Source organism: Misgurnus anguillicaudatus, chromosome 17 (genome assembly GCF_027580225.2).
Source record: "Misgurnus anguillicaudatus chromosome 17, ASM2758022v2, whole genome shotgun sequence".
Classification (NCBI taxonomy): Eukaryota; Metazoa; Chordata; class Actinopteri; order Cypriniformes; family Cobitidae; genus Misgurnus; species Misgurnus anguillicaudatus.
Genome location: NC_073353.2, coordinates 23,127,459 through 23,148,764, shown reverse-complemented (window position 1 = coordinate 23,148,764; position 21,306 = coordinate 23,127,459). Strand labels below are relative to the sequence as shown.

At 38.5% G+C, this 21,306-nt stretch overlaps 1 protein-coding gene across 13 annotated transcripts in view; it reads left to right on the top strand.

The window, feature by feature from the left end:
* Positions 1 to 21,306, top strand: part of stxbp5l (syntaxin binding protein 5L) — a 177,626-nt gene that overhangs the window by 133,661 nt on the left and 22,659 nt on the right. For 6 of the 13 annotated variants that reach the window (XM_073855178.1, XM_055216417.2, XM_055216414.2 and 3 more), the window contains exons 14-21: positions 3,888 to 3,928; positions 4,074 to 4,291; positions 4,439 to 4,605; positions 4,777 to 4,902; positions 6,782 to 6,933; positions 12,168 to 12,236; positions 13,558 to 13,623; positions 17,532 to 17,636. In XM_073855178.1, coding sequence (XP_073711279.1) covers positions 3,888 to 3,928; positions 4,074 to 4,291; positions 4,439 to 4,605; positions 4,777 to 4,902; positions 6,782 to 6,933; positions 12,168 to 12,236; positions 13,558 to 13,623; positions 17,532 to 17,636 — 944 coding nt within the window. The remainder of the gene's footprint in view (positions 1 to 3,887; positions 3,929 to 4,073; positions 4,292 to 4,438; positions 4,606 to 4,776; positions 4,903 to 6,781; positions 6,934 to 12,167; positions 12,237 to 13,557; positions 13,624 to 17,531; positions 17,637 to 21,306) is intronic. The other 7 variants (XM_073855181.1, XM_055216415.2, XM_055216412.2 and 4 more) reach the window with 3 other exon arrangements.

Here is a 21,306-nt window from a genome sequence, read left to right as displayed (position 1 = left end):
GAGTGAATCGAGAAGCCATAAGGAAGTCTGCTTTCGAACGGCTCTCGCGCTACTGTGATGTCATCCGCATTTCTGTGTTCTTCGTCATACAAGCTTGTTGAAGATGCGTAGAGCGACTGCCTTCGGGACGTAAAGTCAACACAAAACGCTGTAAAACTATCATTGTAGAATTCTAATGCGTCAATCAATTAAAACAACACATCTACATAGACTGACACTGCAAAGTGACCTAAAAGATTTTTGTTGGAATGGATTGGAACGAATTATGGACGTACTCCACATTGGTCTACTAGTCTACGGCTGTAAGTACTTAAATGTAGATATGGTGAAACTGCAAAAATATTGCATGAAATGCTGTAATAAGAACATACTGTTACTAATACAGTTCATAAGAAAGTTTGCCGTTTACAGTAACATTTAAGCGATTTTAGACTATTTGAGCGACAAAGATGCTAAAGTGAACTGTTTTCAGTGCGCATACGCGCACAAACTCAAAAATCACGCAAACGCATACTGTTTTGGGCTTGACAGGAGATATACGCACAAACTATATTGTAATACCACAGTCTCTGCAAGTATTCTCATTAAAACAGTCGTTTATTATAAGTGAGAAGTTGATCATGTGTCAGTGTATAGATCGCTTCTCCGTTGTTAAAGGGACAGTTCGTCTCATAAGAAATGCTTGTGTTTGAGTCATAATGTTAATCAAACTACAAAAGACAAAAGGAAATCACTTTTATAGCTTTAAAAAGATTAATTATATTTAATTTATAGTATGAAAACAGTGTTATGTTAATTTGATACTGTTTTTCTACCTAATCAATAATGTTAGATCTTACTTTATTTGTAACTTTGTTCTTTTCTATTTTATATGCTTGTAATGTCGTGATTTGTTCTTATTTTATTTTCCCACATTACTTTTTTGCTTATCTGAAAATTATTCAACCCATGACTCAAAACCATAATGTAATTCATTTAACCAGTACTATATTGTAAAATTAAGTCATTTTAAATTAGATGTAGGCCTTCAGGTCCACCCTATTGCAAAACCAACTTAAAATTGTATGGCCTTGTGACTGATGGTCTGATTATGGCAAAATAAAATTATTGCAGATGTAAAATAGTAAGGGAATTCTACTTGTTACAGCTTTCCACATTTATCAACCCATTTAATTAAATATGGTTTCTGTTACTAGTCAAATGTTTACATTTTAAATCTAAATTGTCCGTCAGAATTAAATAATTGAAATAATGGTCATGTATGTTATGGTGGGAATTTTGTTTCTGCGCATGTGGAGGGATGTTGAGTTCCTTCCTTCTTTTTTGTCCTTGGCCATTCACATGCCTGAAGAATAAATAAGTTAAGTTACAGCATGTTCCCTAATGAGCCCATAATATTTATTCTGGGGGGTCCTCCCACCTCGCGGCCCCATCAGAGGCCACATCGCCCCTCGAGCGCCCTTCTCACCTTTTTCACCCCTGACCCGTTTTCATGCCTGTAATTAATGTAAGATCTGTTAAGAGGGTCAAAAAATATTACAAATTCAAAAAGAGAGAATGTATATACTGTATATGTATATGGTTAACATGTTTATTTTTACATTTTTACAAGTTACTAAATAGTTCCAACATATGTACAAAAAATATTAAAATGAAGAAAACACAAACACAACAATAACAAACAACCCTAACAATTGTTTGGACATGTGGACAGGTGAGATTAAAGCATTAAAGACCCCCCAAACCGACCGGCCCACCTGGAATATCACTTGGCCCACCTTTCATCTCATATCTGGAGCCGGCCTGGGTTTGTTTATAACTAAGACCAGTTGCTTTAAAACAAGTTGGGACACCAGGCAGTCGAGGGCCATCAAGGACTCCTGACTTCGACCAAATGGCGTTTTTGACACAGCGCAGGCAGTTTTTTTACAAGTACTCGCGCATGTGTGGGAACCCGTGACAAATATACGTAATACGCGACCTGGTTTTTACCGCTAATTTGGATGACACGTCACGAGAAGACGCGCCCGCACAGGTTTAATATGACATTGCAGAGATGAGAGATAGAGAGAGCGGGAGAACTTTTGGCATACATTAACACCAAAAACATTATAGATGAAAATAAGGTTTTAGACATCAGGTGCCCAGTTAAAGGCAGGGTATCACATTTGATCCTAAAACATATTTTGTTATGCTGATTAAAAGTCTCCTCACATCCTGATAGCAGTCATTGTGTTAGATTGTTTAAATGTATTTGTATAAATGTATGTCATCTGTGAAAGGCGTAGGACCAAAAATGTTCAACCAATCATAGATCTCGGTGCGAACGGACGTTGACTTTTTTGTCCCTAATCCGTAAGCGTAATTCACTCCCTGCTGAAAAAACAGCATACCAGCAAGACCAGCATATGTTGTGTTTTGGTGCTGGTTTGCTAGTGAACCCCAGCTAAACCAGCATCAGCACCAGCATTAGCACCAGCTAAACCAGCACCAAACCAGCATTACCACCAGCTAAACCAGCACCAAACCAGCATTAGCACCAGCTGGTCATACCAGCAAGACCAGCATATGTTGTGTTTTGGTGCTGGTATGCTGGTGACCACCAGCTAAACCAGCATCAAACCAACATAGACCAGCATAATTCCCATGCTGGTCCATGCTGGTTTGATGCTGTTATTTTCAGCAGGGCTTTGGACTGCAAAGATTTCTTACTGGTGAAGGAGATATGAGATGTGACCGTCTGATCTGTGCGTGTTCGTGTGTTTTGAAAGAGGCGTGACTTTGGATGGCGATTTGAATGGAGGGTGGGATTGTGATTTCATTGCTAGTCAACTACCGTTCGCATTTTTCAAATTGTGATACCCTACCTTTAAGGAAACTGGATAGAAAACAAGAATCATGTTAAGTATATTGCCATGCCACTCATCTTATTACAATATGCTATCTGGATATAACTTATTGTATATGTATGCAATGCAGCAGTCTATTTTTCAGTAATGCAGTTATTTTGGGGAAAATGTCAATAATTGCATTGCAGGCTGATTTAAGGTGTGCCCTAAATGTTCTACTTATGCTACTAAAATTTTCAGTCAGGGCTACAGTGCTCGTAATAACAAAAAAGTTAGTCTGGAGCCCTGAATGAATAGACTTTTATTTATTTTTATTTTTATATCACAAAAATAGACAAGTGTGTGTTATTGTTTAGTATATAGTTTTTCCACAAACATAACACAGTTAAGAGCATAACTCAATAGATTTGATGCCGTTATAGCTGGCAAACTTTCAGTCTATTCATTGTTTTCTTCTCGGAAGCACTCACCTTATCAAACTTGTAAACATGACTTGGCTTCCTGCTGGACTGATAAACTCCCTGAACTTTTGTAAAGTCTGCTATCAGATTAGAGCTTCCCCAAACCTCAAAATTGCTTTCAACTGTTTGTGAGAGTTATTCAGATGGTGAATGAAAGGACTGTGGGTGGTCTGTGAACGGTCTGTGAGCACACAGTCAGATACTGAGACTGGGTAAATACAGATGATATTTACCCTATGATTGAAGAGAAACTTTCTGTCCACAGGAGGTGTTCATCTATGATATTTTTATTTGCTTCAAAAGTCTGGATTGATTTTGTTTTTGTTCCGTGTATCGATTGTGTTCATTTTCATTTGAAGTCAAAGATGTCTAAAATGTGCCCTTCTGGTTCGCCCTCATTGGTAAATGTATTTCACTTTCCCGTTTTTAATTCAATAGCGCTATTGACCCTGCTCGTTGTTTTCTCCGGGTTTCTTTCTGTAGCTGTCATTCCCCACGTCCTCTAACGTGGTGTAACAAAAACGCGCATTCCCTCATACGATACCTCTTTGTCCTTCCTCTTTGTCGTCCCGCCCAGGCATGCAGACGGATCGATAAAGTTTTGGGATGCCACAGCGAGTAAGTGTCTTTTCTTTTCAGAGCTCTCTCGCCCCTCTTGGCTTCACGCTGTTTCTGTCTCAATTTCTTACCGCCGCAGTGATTCGTATTAATAACGTCCCTGGATGCTTTGTGATGTGATGATGACAAGCTCCGCCTCTGTCAGTCACACTGCAGATGTTGTATAAGCTCAAGACGTCCAAAGTTTTCGAGAAGCCAAAAAGTGGAGAGATGGGGCGTAGCGCCGAGCTGGTGGAGGAAGACCCTTTCGCCGTTCAGATGATCAGCTGGTGCCCGCAGAGCCGTATCTTCTGTGTGGTGGGCATCAGTGCCCACGTCATCCTGTATCGCTTTAGCAAGCACGACGCCAACACCACCATCACAGTGAGTTGAATAAACAATTCAGCACACAGTACTCGCTGTTTTTGTAGATGTCCATACACTTTGTTACGTTTGATAGTTTAAAAACATATGGATTTGGTGAATTAAACTGTGTTTTTCTTGTGTTTGTGTGCTCTTATTCCTTTGAAGTCCTTGGAGGTGCGACTACAGTGCGATACGGAGGATGTGATATCTCCGTCTGATACTGAAAACACCCCATGTTTTTCGGACCCCAGCGGCCATTCTCCCCAACCCCAGCCCCCCAGTCCCCGCAGCAACACACCGGACAGTGTGCGGGACAGCATTCCCTGCCTTAAGTCAGACATTGCATTATTTATCAAATATTTATAAAGTAACATTAACATACCTTATACACTTAAGTATTTTTAAGAATAATACTGAACTGTTAGATAGATTACTAGATAAGAAAATATGTGAAGTACCTTAAAGCCAAAGCCTAAACTTAACTTATTATATTTGTCTGTAAGGGTTAAAGATCGTATGATTCGAATGCCTCCCGGATACCAGGCGGAGCTTGTGGTTCAGTTGCTGTGGGTCGACGGAGAGCCACCACAACAAATCACCAGTCTGGATTTGAACTCCGCTTATGGCCTGTAAGTGGCTTTCCCCCTTAAATTAAATTTTCTTGTTACCGAAAGTTGCAAAATTCACTGAAGGGATTGTGACAATTAGGTAACAGCACACAGACGCAGACAAAAACATTGTGTGCTGAATGCAATTCTCCTGCACATTTCTCCAGCTTGGTTCTTTAAAAGTGCTGGCCTGCAGTAAGCCGCTATGATAGCATACTTTACTAGGATTGTACAGCATCACTCCATTGGCTCTCTTTATAGCACTGCATGTACATATTTCACTAAATATTTGTTATTCCTTTCAATGCAAACATGTAGCCTATGTGAATAAGGCAATTTGGTATACCATCACTGCTATCTCACGAGAATTCGTACATATTTTACGAGTCAGCTAATTTGTATTAATTCATACAACCACATTCGTAATTTTGGTACGATTTGCCTTGACCCCTGTGATGTTGCGGTTATGTGCGGGGTTCGGTTTCCTTGTTTGTTTGTTTTTTCATGAGAATCGTACGATTTTGCACGATTCATTTCGTTTGAATTGATACGGATTAGCCAACTTGTAAAATATGTACAATTGTACAAGATCACCTTGGTACGATATATGATTTTGATTCAAGTGCTGAAACTGAGACCATATGGTTTGGCCTTTATTTGATTCATGCACCTGTTGTCACCCTGTTTTGATCCACTTGTAGCCACATATGACCTTATACATTTAAGCATTATTACAAGAGCAAAGGTTGCACGGATGCTGTCTGGCTACAATAAACATAAAGACTTCAGTTTAAGTTTAAATGTCACTGCACATTTAGATTCTTTCAGTTTTCTTTTATCTGTCTTGAGATTTCTTTAATGGTGACACGGCATGCAGGTTGGTTTTTGATATTACTAGGGACATTTTCAAATCTAATTGCAAAGATCCACATGTGCATATGTAGAAACACCGCCTAGAAATAGTTCAGTAGGTGTTTGTGTGTTGTTTCTCCATCTCCATCTCTACCAGTAAATAATGCACAGACAGTTTAACTGAGTATTCGTAGTGGAGTGAATGGCTCTCAGTGCCTCTAAGGCATGCAAAGCTCTGTGGCTATTTACAGCAGATCGAATGAGTCAAACATAAACCAACTTGATTTGCTGTTACTTCAGTGAAGTGAGGTGTGGAAGTGCAGTTTTAGTTTTTCAACAACATCAGATAACGTAGATTTATATAGGCCCACAATGGGAAAATAGCCTTATTTAAATTAAAAGAATAAAGCATTTATGTATTCATTTAAAATTGTATTTTTTCCCATTTTAATGAAAAGCTTAAAGGAACACTACACTACACTTCTTTTGAAAATAGGCTCATTTTCCAGCTCCCCTAGACATAAACAATTGATTTTTACGGTTTTGGAATCCATTCAACCGATCTCCGTGTCTGGCGGTAGCACATTTAGCATAGCTTAGCATAATCCATTGAATCTGATTAGACCATTAGCATCGCGTTCGTGTTTAGATATTTTTGCAGCAGGCGCAATGATAATATGCAGTGCCCGAAAAATAGTCCCCAGATTCAAATGATCAGATTCAATGGATTATGCTAAGCTATGCTAAAATTGGTACCGCCAGACCCGGAGATCAGCTGAATGGATTCCAAAATGGTAAAAATAGATCAATCAACTTTAGGGGAGCTGGAAAATGAGCATATTTTTTAAAAAGAGTGGAGTGTCCCTTTAATTTAAGCACACTTTGTGGTGTGATTATTATTTAGTCGCCTCTAACATTCCCTGTCATCAATACACCAATCTATTACCCATGATGACCGGGCTGTATAAGCTTGATTTGTGACTGACACCTTTATAGTAAAATATAAGTGTTTGTATAAATAAAAGAGTTTGTGTGTGTGATTGTACAGGTTGGCTTTTGGTAACTGCAATGGTTTGGCAGTTGTGGACTACCTGCAAAAAAGTATTCTTCTGTGTATGAGCACTGTGGAACTGTACGGATCTGCGGACCCTTTCCAAAGGCTAACACGCTCTCCTCGTAAGAACCGTCAATCCACATCAGGTACAAACACAATCTGTTTCACACCTCACTGACATTCAGGTACGGTCTGTAAGCTATAAAATAATCAGCAGTGGACACTCACATTACTGGCATGGACCGCCCACAGTCCGATGCAGAGTCTGATGCATAGTGGACACATACAGTACCTTAAAATTGTAGTTTGGCATACTTTAATCTGATTGGGTGTAAGGTTGGGTATCCTTTAAAATTTTCAGATTCCGCTTATCGAATCCGTCTCCTATCGATTCCGATTCCAATATTTTTAGTGAGAGAGAAAATGAGCAAATACTTTCAAGATTTGATTGTATTCTTGCAACATTCTGTCTATAACCTGTTGACTGTAACTGTTATTGAATTAAATAACAATATTAAGGAATGATCAGAAGCAATTACAAACCATAACCATTTACAAACACAAAATAGTACAACATAAAATGTATAAAAGACAGTTGCTATTATCTCCCTGAAAAGAAAAACAATAACCTAACACTAGTTTACTGTATAATAATTAAAATTGTATTTTGCATACCTAAATGAAGGCATACATAATCCAGTGGCAGCCGGTGACTACTTTTTTCGAGGGCGCTCAATGCGAAGTTCGTCACAATGTATGTAGCCCGTCATGTGTGTGGTTCCTTTTTTCAAAATATGTGATCTGCCCTTTGAGAGATCCTGTGTGCATCACATGTTTTGTCAAAATAAGTGCCTGCTGCAGACGCGTCTATTGGTTTGTGATAAAAAAGAAGCTTGCGTTTGCCAGATACTCACATAATCTCATGCGTAATCAGAGTTTACCGTTAAGGGAGTGTCTTGAACGTGAGCGTCTCTTTCATCATAAACGGTTTCGACACATGTGCAGCAGGCACTCACCCTGACAAAACACGTGATGCACACAGGATCTCTCGACACGCAGAGCTAGGGTGGCCATTCGTGCCAGTTCCACCGGAAACGTCCCGAACATGTTTTCGGGTTCGTTCTCCGGAAGTCCCATGTTTGGGACGTGTCCGGCGGAACTGGCACGAATGGGCACCCTACGCAGAACACATATTTTGGAAAAGGGAATCACACACATGACACTTTGAACACTTATTTTAAATTAGCGCCCCTCGGATGAGCAGTCACGAGCTGTCACTGCACAAATCGTGTCACCTCCCTGTGATATTCATACACCATCTTATCTAGCCCTTCATGGCTACAGTGAACGGATTCTCTTTAAATAAAAATACTGAATATATAAGTAAACTAGGTAGCAATAAGTGACTGTTTAAAAATTTTTTTTTGCTGAATCATTCATTTAGAGTCGTTTAAAGCTATGGCTTGTCCATTAAGTTTTTAATGAATAAAACACAAAATTTTAGCGGCAGAATGAATGATACAAATTTATATAGTTTCAAATAAACTATGTTGTCCTGTAGCTGCCTAATGTTTTTTTATGATCGCTATTAAAAGAGCAAGTAAACAAAAGTGATTGTCAGTTTATCCAGAAGTATGCGACTGTAATTCAAAGGTGAATCTGTGTTTTGTACCCCAGTGTGAGATGCTGCTATTGCTAATATTAGCTGTATCTGGTGCGTTGTACTGTAGGATGACTCACGGCTGGGAGATTTAAACACGGTACAAATCTTCAGATTAACGCCGTGTTGAAGCAAATGTTTCATCATAATAGAGGTATTTCCTACCTTACCATTGGGCTACTAAGCATCCCCTTATATACTAATTGGCTATATTACTCTGTCTCCTCTCCACTAATAAGCTGGTGTGTGGTGGACGTTCTGGCGCAATATGGCTGCCGTCCCATCATCCAGGTGGATGCTGCACATTGGTGGTGGTTGAGAAAAATCCCCCTTTTATATGTAAAGTGCTTTGAGTGCTGCAGAAAAGCGCTATATAAATATAACTAATTATTATTATTATTATTATTACATAAAATATCCTTTACCACATATATTGCATTTGGCAATACTTTTGAGCGTTTGCTGCAATCAGTTATTTGCCGAGTGTAATGTACTGCGCATGGGGATCTTGTCGCAGGTCCTGGCAGATAGATACAACTGTACTGTTTACTGCTGTTCGCCATGCGAGAATGACTGAAAAAGTCCAGAATCAATAAAATAATCGAAATGCGTGCGTCACATTAATTCCCCGTTTTTTTATTTATTTTTTTATTATTTGGAACTGGATCTCGATACCCAACCCTAATTGGTTGACATTATGCAACTTTTGTGAGACTGGGAATGCAGGGATTATTAAAATTATATAGTAGTTTATTGGCATGTCTGAAAAAGAACTAAGTGCTAAATTTATCAGGTTAGTGAAATGGAATCTTTGGAATATATGTAATCAATAACCAGATATTTAAGAGCAAAGCTTTGCGTTCTGTTTGGTTTTCTCCATGTGAAATATATTTGAAATAATCCGTTTGTACACTTTTAGAAAAGGAGAAAGCCTGAGTGTACATATTTTTGCTATTTTCTGTGCTTTTTTAAATATCATACTGTAGTTACAAAATAGCTGGTCGACCTCTTTTTGTCTAAGTGGGCGGTTCTTGACCAAATAAATAAACTCCATTGTAAATCGGACTTTGTGTCAAAAGTCTGGCAACACGAGACTACACTAGACTATCTGCAACATGCTTAGCAGCTTTCAAAAACAAGGGGTCTCATTCACTAATAATTGTAGTTTCAGAACCTCATTCAAATAAATGAGAAAGCTTGTTAATTGCAATTAATAAAACAGTTAATACATAATTTATCTCCATATAAAGGCTTTCTGCGCAAGCTCTTCTGTACAGCAATACTAAAGTAAAATGTTTGCTTTTATGAAAAATAATTGGAGTGAGTCAACCAGGGGCGCGGAAAGTACATGTAGGGGAGAGTTGCAGCACCCCCTAATTTCACAAGATTGGAACAAATTTTGTTTTATTGATTGTCACTTCTCTTGTTGGTAAACACTATTTACACTAGTTTTTTTCCAATTGGGTCTGTCTGGTTTTTAAAAACATGCTTAAGAAAGATGAGCAGAATTTAACATCTTCAGAGGTGCATGTGGCTCATACATCTGGCTCGTATTGCCCTCGTTTACCGTTTTTATCACATGTCAAGGCATTCATTTTTGATAAAAAGGATTTATTTTTTAATAAACTAAAGTGTTTATTAAGACTGAATGCATTTATTGGGTAGGGTTAGTGGTCCTGTAGGGAGGGCTTTAAATCTTCCAATATTGCAGCATCCATTTAATAAATATAATAATGTACAATTTATGTTATTATTGCATCCTGTTAAAGTGCCCCTATTTCATTGCTAAAATACAACGTTATTTTGTGTATTTGGTATAATACAATTTGGTATAGTACATAATACATTTTTGTAGCTCCAGATTTCACTTTCTTCCTGTGAAATGCACAGATTTGAAAAGCGCTGTGTCCCTGATTGGCCAGCTAATCTGTACGTTGTGATTGCCCTGAATACCTCTGCCGTCAGCTGGAAATGTGACGCTCCTTTTCGTGTTTAAAATGCTAACAGAAGTTAACTTACAGGCTGTGAGTCAGAAGCGGGAGGAATTATGATAATGACCGTTGTGTCCATGTCAACAGGCCGAAGAAGTAAACTATTGCCTACAATCCGTGTGTTTGTTGTAGTACAAGAAAAGAGATTTACGGTGGAGATGATAACTCGCGTCATTGTTTACTTTGGACAATAGGTGCTCTTTAATGTACAAATATACTGTGGTGCAAATGGTATCTGCCAATATAAAGAATACATAGTTGTGGAGGCTGCTCCTGTGCCCGCATCACAACTCTCTCATTCAAACCGTGCAGCGATCTGAAAATACATGTTAATTATTATTATTAATATAGAGAGGATTAAAAAGTGTTCTGGACCTCGGTGACTTCATAGCTGGTTACGGCCGTACACACAGCACACCAACCTAAAACATTTCCCTCCGCCCCTGGAGTGAACTTATTTTTTATAGTATTAGAAAACAGGTGATCGGCTACATTTATATGAAATAATCTATCCCAAATCAAATTAAGTTTTATTTTTATTAGTCTAAAAGAAGACTTACAGTGTTTGTAGGGTCATTTATTTTAAGTTTTAATATTATGACGTAATGTGTCTAAGGCCACCAGGAGCATTTGATTTTGGTTTATATGTTGTTTGAATTGTTTCTCAATTTTACCTAAAGTTAAAAAATAAGAGTGAATGTAACAAAGTATCTTGAGTTCTGTGTAAAAAAAAATTATACTGTTTTTTCACTCAAATCCATTTCTAGTGAATGAGACCTAATCTTTGTGAATCTGTCTGCAACTCATACTGTTTTTAACTTCTGTCCTTGCTTGTAAATTTTCTGTCTTTAATGTTGCACAAGCACACAGTCCCTCTCTTTTAACTGCATGGGATGGACTGCATTCATTGTTGCCTCCTTTGCATGTCGTCCTTTGTATATCTGTTCTGCTGTTGATCTTTGCTTGAGCACGATTCCTAACAGAGAACACAGCGAAACCTGTCGTACTGAATCTCTGCTACTAATCCAGCACAGATCACACTCCACATGCCCTCCTCTCCTCTGTCCTTCTACCACACGCGCACACACACGGGCGAGCCAGAGAAGGGAAGTATCATGAGCAAAAGTGCTGGAGATGAAGATATGTTTTCATAGAGCTTCATCAAAAGGAAGCTGCAGGGAGGCGGCCATGCTGGCTCCTCACTTCAAAGCAGCCGCTCCCTCTTCTCTTGTTCAAGCAGCCGTATCTTTAGAAACCGAGCAGCTTTGAGCCGACATGGAGATGCAGAGGTGGGCAGAAAGGTCGTTTGGTGCATTCGAGGAGTGATTTCGATTCGTTGCTTATGTAAGCCCTCAAAAAAAAGATGGAGAGCGTCTCAATGCTCACCCACACATTCAGGTCTCAGTCTGAAATTATCTCTCTGTATATTTTTATGATCGCAAATCGTACCCGAAAATACATTTTGAGTGGCTGTTCCAAAAGTTCCAAAAAGTTAACACTTAGTCTTAAAGTTATTGCCTGTTACTTTTAACCCCCGTAAGACCCCATGTTATACATAACATTCATTTTCTCTCTCCGACAGTACACTGGGTCTTGCTCAGATTGCAGCCACACACCTTTAGTCACTCTGAGCCTGTTTTGTTCTTCTCTCTTCCCCTCCTCTTTTCCTCCCTCACTCCCTTTCTCCTCTCGTGGGTGGCGGTGATGGGGCATGGGGGCGCTGTCGCAGACACTTGCATGCGTGGCCTGTCTAACTTTTATTCAGATTCAAAGAAACGGATCCGTACTTCTTACCAGAGTAAGTCACTTCTCCGGTGAAGGGCCGACGGCGGCAACACAGCAGCAAAGAGACAAGGCGGATACAATGGGATGTTATTCATCAAAATCTATTAGTATTTTATTAAATATTTTTTTAAGCATGTAGTATGAATTTGATGTATGTTATAATCAGAATTAACTACGGTTACTTTGATTTAAAATGTATACAATGAATTTAAGTAAATAAGAGTATGAAAACATCAAATCGTAATCTTTGATTGTCTCCTTGCTAAGTGTTTTTATTGGTTTGTGCCAAAGTTGATCAGACATGATCACATGTTCTTACAATGCCTAATAAAATAAATAATTACTAATAATATAACAAAAACAATTCTGCAACAACAAAAAAAAGATTTTCCTACTAGTAAAGTAAAATTAAGTCAACATTTCTAAAAAGGAGCAGTGTGTCCAATAAAATTGGTATCTTGTACAATAAAATGCTCAGCCATGAACATGATTGAAGCTGATGGATTTGTCCTGTGTGTACCGTAGATGAGGCTTTCACTGCATTTCTACATAAACACATATTTTTGTTCTTCCCCTTTTAAGGGCATTTCAGATGGTACGCGGGCGGCAGTCGCGAGTGTCTAGTTCATTTTCAATAGGAGACATGCGAAAAGCGGCAAAACATGGGGTGTTTCACATGTGAAGCAGTGCATGTGCACCCAAAATCCTGTCCCCCTGTGGGCACGGCTCTTCATGTCACGCACTGCTACAAATATTTGCATCAAATGCTGCACAAAATGCTTTAACTACACAAGAAAAGCGGTAGCAGGGTGGCGATTCCGCTGCGTACCATGTGAAACGCCCATTGTACACACACAGTGACTGATATTGTTGCAGTGCAGGCCTTATACTATTTTACCGTTGTGCCTTGAGTAACAGCTATGTTACTTTGTTTTCCCCTCGGTCTCTCCTGCATACACACACAAACATGCATGAAAGTCTTGGTGGTGTTGGTGCGCATGTTTGATTTTGGAATGAATGTACACATTATCCAGAGGTTACATGAGCAGTTGAACAGCTTATAGCAGCTCACCTGATCTGGTGTTCAAAGCAGTAATAAAATAACAATAATTTGAGTGGAAATGTTTATTTGTAAAATACCAAAGATAGCACGAGGTGAGAAAAATACATTTTCCTTGCAAAAATACATAACGTTCCAGGATCATGATGGTGTCCCAGACCACGTTGTTTGTTCTGGTGGTTTGATGCATGCAGATGTGTTCGGTGACAATGAAATCCAATGATTATTTTCATTTGTCTCACCTTGTCGTGCTTTTCATGTTCCTTCATGGCAGGCCTTACAGAGCTTTCTGATAATCAGGTATCTTTGGACCTGGAAAGGAGCAAGTCACCCACCTCAGGTAACCACACCCAATCATGACCACACCCATAGCTGATTGTCACACCCACTTAGACAAATAGCCACATGAATTCCCAACCAACCTACATCAGACAGCAACATATACGACATTTACTGTACCTCATTTAGCCACATCCACCTATGACGGTGTCTGCCTGTGTTAGCCACACCCACTGCTACTTCTAATTTCTTCACCAGTCACTTTAGAAAATCTGTATTTACTCAAAGACCGACTGCAGCTATTTTAGGATGTGTGCTTTCTAATGAGCCATTAAAATACATAACTAATGAATGTTAATGTGTGTAATGTTGTTTTGAAAATGTTTGCAGGCCATTTGTTGGTTGACTTTCTAAAATAGTCTAAACAATGTGGCATTTGTCAGTAGCATACGTTTTAGGTGGGACTGCTTGTTTTGATGAATAATGAATGATAAGGGAGTTTTTCTTCATGCCTACATGTGTTGTGAAATGCGTTCTTTAAATGAAAATCGTTTGACTCTTTACTAAAGTGACAGAGTTTATACAATAATGCTCACTACAGGCGTATTTCTCAGACAACCTTTCTGCATTTCTACTTCATTTTCTTTTTGTCGTCTTTCTTCTTAGTCTGTTTTTTTTCACAGCACAGGTCTGTAATCCCTGAAGGCTTTTTCTTCAATATCTGTCTCTCTCCTTGTTCTTTCTTTGTTTTTTAACATCATATCCAGAATTTTGATAAGGAAAGGATGATGTTTACAGAACTTTGCTCATCGCATTTGTGGCATGAATATGATGAAAACAATGGCGCATGTCCTTGAGAATCCAAATAGAGCTCTTAATATAAAGTCATTCAGTGAGGCTTTGACACTTCAGTTGATGAACTGTTTCATTGTGTCTTTTTTGAAGTTGTTTGAAAACCAGAGACGCATTTTGTGCAGTGTCTCTGGAATACAAAATCTGCTGTTTGTTCTGTCTGTCTTTGGCTCTCATGTCTCGGCGCAGTTGAAGCCTCTGCTTGTTTTCCCAGTTCCCATCTCAGCAGGCTGCCCCTGAAAGATGGAAGTCACTTGGGAAAGTGGGCTCTAGCCTGACGCTGGGTTTATTTCTGAATTTATTTCTGTAAACACTGCCTGTGTATCAGGGATGAGGAGATCTAGGCATTTTGAAAGCGATAGCGTGAACAAATATGGAAATTCTGTCAATGGCATATTTGAATTTCCATGTCACGATTCCTTACAGGACTTTTTGTTCTTGGATGAATTGTTATTTTAGGAATTCAGACCTTAAATGAGGCACATTATGTGTTTGCGAGAATTTTCCAGAATGTTTTGTAGCAAAAAATTGTCCGTCAATATTTTGTCCGTTATGTGTTTCTTTCTGTGGGATTTGTTGCTTTGACCTCATGCTGTTAGGTAATTCAAATGTGTTTTTGTGGAAGCCTCTATTATGACTGATGTCTGGAAATGGCCTGGCTGAGTTTCTGGATGTCAGCCACTGAAACATAAACATTACAAAGTCAGTATTTTACTTAAAAACATAAACATCCTTGAATGAAGATAAATGTTATTCCAAGAAATTAATAGAAAAATAATCCCGATCTCAACCACGTTTGTCCCAGACTAAGTAGATTTGGGATTTTATTTCAAGCGTCAGGTGGTATTGAAAGTGTTACCTCCAGAGATATCACTCCACTTTGAAGTGTTACTTCTGTGTTTGCTAGTTGTTGTTGTTGTGTATTGTTTGTGTGGTTGCTATATTTGTCAGCAGGGTTGAAGTGGGTTGCTAAGGCCGACTACACTGCTAGGCGGTTAATAGGATGAAATGTCAGCCATCGACTGTGTGACCAGTAGTGATATTTTTAGCAACAGATTATTTTGGAATGAAAAGAAAAAGATGAAGGTTTAGAGACCAGAAAATCTCCTTTTGATGAACAGTACTTTTATTTTGAAATGTTCTGATCTAAATTAACGCAATAAAGGGAAAATGCATCAGAACTCATGATGTACAGTGTTGGGCAAAGTTACTTTTAAAAGTAATGCATTACAATATTAAGTTACTCCCCCAAAAAGTAACTAAATGCGTTACTTAGTTACTTTTCATGGAAAGTAATACTTGCGTTACTTTTAAGTTACTTTTGCGTTACTTTTTCTTACTTGGCTGAGGCTTGATCTCTTTCAGGCCTTACAGGTGTTTTATATAACTGAGTTCTGCATTCAGAAATTGCGCAAAAATGTCAAGCTCTGGCCTGCCATCTCCGTTACTGACTCAAACTGTTCCTGTTCAGACGCGCACACATAAAGTGCGTAATTCTACATGAACTTTTTCAGTTTAATTCAGTACATTATATTTTTTATCTAATTAATTAAACTGAAAAGTAACTCGCATTACTTTTTTAAAAAAGTAACTCAAAAATGAATGTGTACATTTATAAAGTAATGCGTTACTTTACTCGTTACTTCAGAAAAGTAGTATTATTACGTAATGCGCATTACTTATAATGCATTACCCTCAACACTGATGCTGTGTGATTATTTTGAATTGGGTCTCAATTCAACGAAATTACACAAAATTGCACTTCTAGGATTTCATAATATAATGATTTGGAAACGAGGAGTAAAAAACTAAATTATCGGTATCGGCAGATGTCACTCTAAGTAATCGAATATGATATCGATAGAAATTTTGTATTGGTGCATCCCTAATATAAACTGATGGTCTGTGCACTACAAATACAGCACAATGTTGTCTATATTGTCACTATTTTGCATTTTGAGCTGCATTTCATGCATTTTAATGCCCAGCAAACACTGTGTATGATGTGCTCAGGAAAAAGTAAAACAACTTAATTTGACTAAACCATAATGAGTGTGCATTTAATTACAGTAGACTGCACAGTTTAATCCTGCACAGATGTGGCATTAATAAACTTTTCACAGTTTTACAATTACAGTTCCTGCTGACAGGGATAAAAGCGTACACAAGTTATCACAAGAACAAGTTTATAGCAGCATTTATGTGGGATGTCATTTTTGCACAACTATAGACACCTCTAGTACTTCAATTTGGAAGCAGCACAGTGCCTACATAGCTGCCTTAACTTCAAAGACATCTTAAGTAAGATCAACAGAGAGTAAAAGGAAAAGCTGATGGCACAATATAAAGGAAAAGGCCATTTTGGGCAGCGCTGAGTCACATATCTAAATGTTAAGAATTACTGTTTTGGAGAAAGCAATATAAAGCTTCTGGACGGGAATGGTACTTGGTTCATAAAAGGACTGAGGAGGGCCATTCATGCCAACCAGCAGGGTTTGCGATATGCTTGTCAGCCACTTAGAGTGCTGTACTTTCATCTTTACCCCAGCAATTTGGCACCAATTCACAGCAATCACGATTCACACAATCAGGTCGACATCTAAAGTGATTTGTGAGTCTTGCGTATTCATGATGTGTGACGTGGTTTAAATATCAGGGGATTTCCACCATTCAACATCCTCCTGTGAGGTGAAATATATTCAGTAAATGAAAAAACACATCCAGGTGCTGCTCGATAAATTCTGACAGACGTTTTTAATGTCTAACTTTGCAAGAAATGCTTAGGAAGAAAGTGCAAGAAGATGCCTACGATTTCATAGTATACTTTTGAGATGGGGTAGCTTAACTGTCTTCCACTATCTGGGGCCTATCATGTGTTTTCACCACAAATAAAAAAACTTTTCTTGCACTTGTAATTTTAATATATAGAATCCTGTCTAGAATGGTAATAATATAATGGTTTTAATAGAATATTGCTTTAGTTTTTTTGAATGCTTATTAATTTCCATCCTACAAACATCTGAAGACCTATTCATTAAAAGTTGTTTAGCAGTAATGTACTTTAGCCTCACTGAAACCTCAACATGTGACTGTAATTGTGTAATTTTTGATTTCCAGCACCCTACTCCCCTTCCCTCCATAATGACCCACGAGGCACAGGAGAACCTGTGTCTAACCTCCGGTCCTGCCACTACAGTCCTGTCTTTTATCTCCTGGACAATGGTAAGAATATGTCCAGCCCCTTAAAACACACACACCCACACACACACACACCGACGCTTTTATTTGCGTGCGTGTGTGTGAGTGTTTTTTTGGGGGTCGCATGCTGCAGTAGAAGTAGCCTCACGCTCGTGATGCCACATGCCACGCTCTTTGCGGCTGAGGTGTTAGGTGTGTGTAAGTGTGAATGTATGCGAGTATCTGTGTGGGTAGTATTGGCATGTGTGTGTTTGGGGCATGATAGTAAACAGTACGTACCATGTGTATGTGTGTTAAAGATGAGATTTCATCACAATGGCCTAGACAGGATATTGAATGAGTTATAATATGTACAGAATTTGATGCACACCAAATGAATAACACATTCTATGAAATAGCCTAAAATTCACAACTCTTAGGCATATGTAACAGGGGGTCAAAATAGTGTTAAAAGTTAAAATATAAACTTTTCCTGATTATGTTTTTAAATGAAATGTAATTTTGAAAAGTGCAAGAAAGGTGACTCAAAGATTTATTAGGATTTCTGTATACAGGGCAGCAATGGTCAGTTATGCGTGAACCTATTTGGATCATGTATGTACTGTACATGTGTGTGAAGGTGAACAGGTGTTTGTCAATGTCCTACTGGCTATTATGTTTGTAGACACTTACTATCTCGGAATGGTGTTCATTCATTGGTTAACTTTTATTGCCTATAATGAAAATGTACATATGGCGAATAATAATTTGTTTAACTCTTTCGCTGCCAGCGTTTAAAAAAAAAAAGTTGCCAGCCAGGGCCAGCATTTTTCATGATTTTCAGAAAAGTCTAATGCCTTCCAGAAAATGTTCTTCTTTAAAAATGTAAACACACAATATATCAAATGAAAGAACAGACTCTCTGCTTTCAAACAACAAAAAATGGTTTTATTCTACCACCATTAGTTCTCTTTTTATCAACTCTCAAATAGGAGACTTTTGTTAGAGATCAGATTCAGAGCGATCCTCAAAACTTACATGGACATGCAGCTGCTTGCCCTAGGACGATACTTCCAGGTTTCATAAGTTGCGGAAGTGCACCACCTGGTGGATCATAGTGGTATTGCGGAAAGCCAGAAATACTCGTTATTGGCAGGGAGGCGAAAGAGTTAATCTGGTCAAAGTTTTTGTTTTAAGTTACAAGTTTAAACTTGGAAGTTTAAACTTATTTAGTTGTTGCATATACACCATATAGACAAAGGTTTTGAGATGCCCATGAATAGGTTTGACTACTTTAAACATTACACTGAAAAAAAAAACGATTAATTGAATTTAATCAATTTTTTAAAGGTAAGTGGTTGCAATCAATTTATTTAAGCTACATTTAAACAAAAGTTTTATATTTTATTTCACTTTACTAATCTTTTTTGTTTACATGTAGCTTAAATAAATTGATTGCAACCACTTACCTTAAAAAATTGATTAAATTCAATGAATCATTTTTTCACTGTACAGTAAGCAAAATCTTAATTTCTATAAACAGTTTGGGCAGAGCACCTTTTTTTATTTCAACATGACAATGCTCCTGTACACAGCAAGGTTAAAAAAAGAAATGATTGATTCAGTCTGGTGTGAAAGAACTTGACTGGTCTGCACAGAGCCGAGACCGGAACCCAGCTGAACACCTTTGTTATGATTTGCAGGCTTTGAGTCAAACACTCATCACCCAAACCCATCAATGATTTGTACACGGGCTCAGTCATTTCGGCACAGAAAATTCCTTTCCAAATCTGTTCCAACAAAGATGGAAACAAATTCTTTACAATAGTATTGTTTGGTTTAGCATTAATATTTGTTTTGATTGGAATAACTGGAATAGATACAAATTTCTATACACTCAACTAAAGGATTATTAGAAACACCTTTTCAATTTCTCGTAAATGCAATTATCTAATCAACCAATCACATGGCAGTTGCTTCAATGCATTTAGAGGTGTGGTCCTGGTCAAGACAATCTCCTGAACTTCAAACTGAATGTCAGAATGGGAAAGAAAGGTGATTTAAGCAATTTTAGGCGTGGCATGGTTGTTGGTGCCAGACGGGCCGGTCTCAGTATTTCACAATCTGCTCAGTTACTGGGATTTTCACGCACAACCATTTCTATGGTTTACAGTCCTGTTGGCGAAAATGCCTTGTTGTTGCCTAGAGGTCAGAGGAGAATGGGCCGACTGATTCAAGCTGATAGAAGAGCAACTTTGACTGAAATAACCACTCGTTACAACCGAGGTATGCAGCAAAGCATTTGTGAAGCCACAACACGCACAACCTTGAGGCGGCTGGGCTACAACAGCTGACTACCCCACCGGGTACCACTCATCTCCACTACAAATAGGAAAAAGAGGCTACAATTTGCACGAGCTTACCAAAATTGGACCGTTGAAGACTGGGAAAAGGTTGCCTGGTCTGATGAGTCTCGATTTCTGTAGAGACATTCAGATGGTAGAGTCAGAATTTGGTGTAAACAGAATGAGAACATGGATCCATCATGCCTTGTTACCACTGTGCAGGCTGCTGGTGGTGGTGTTATGGTGTGGTGTTTTTTTAACGCCCCTTAGTGCCAAGTGGGCATCGTTTATATGCCACAGCCTACCTGAGCATTGTTTCTGACCATGTCCATCCCTTTATGACCACCATGTACTCGTCCTCTGATGGCAACTTCCAGCAGGATAATGCACCATTATACAAAGCTCGAATCATTTCAAATTAGTTTCTTGAACATGACAATGAGTTCACTGTACTAAAATGGCCCCCACAGTCACCAGATCTCAACCCAATAGAGCATCTTTGGGATGTGGTGGAACGGGAGCTTTGTGCCCTGGATGTGCATCCCACAAATCTCCATCAACTGCAAGATGCTATCCTATAAATATGGGCCAACATTTCTAAAGAATTCTTTCAGCACCTTGTTGAATCAATGCACAGTGAATTAATTCAGTTCTGAAGGTGAAAGAGGGTCAAACACAGTATTAGTATGGTGTTCCTAATAATCCTTTAGGTGAGTGTATATTCTGAATGCATTTTCACTTTATTCATGGGAGAACTGTTTAATCACCAGGTAAAAATGCAGGTTAGGTAAATTGGAGATGTCAATTGGACTGTGGAAGGAAACCATATACTACTATAGTACCCAGAGTAAATCCATGCTAACACAGGGCGAACACAGAATACAGAAAGACCTTCTGACACAGCCAGGGCTTAAACCGGGAACCTTCTTGCAGTGAGACAACAGTGCTGTTTGGGGTGGCCCCTGTGCCGTCCCAAACATCTTTATCTTTATTGGGGCGTCACAATACTTTTGTCAATGTAGTGTATTTTGCTTTTGTTCATTTGTATTTCTAGAATTTGTCTATTTCATGGATATGTGTGCTATGTTTTTTGCCTATAACATTTCAAACAAAATGTAAATCAATTTGCATACTGACTGCAAAGCTTTGTTACTGAGCATGGCAGTGAGAACGGCTACAAGCATGAGCATTAGATTTATGCTAATAATGCTTTGTTTACCATTTAAAATGCCCTGCATGTTAATGGACTTGTGTTGGCTCAATTTAAAATCATAAATAAAAAAATACAAAGGTCACTTAAATGGTGACACTAATTAGACATGCATTCTTTAGCCAGAAAGTGAATGTGTTTTTCAATACCATACAAGAGG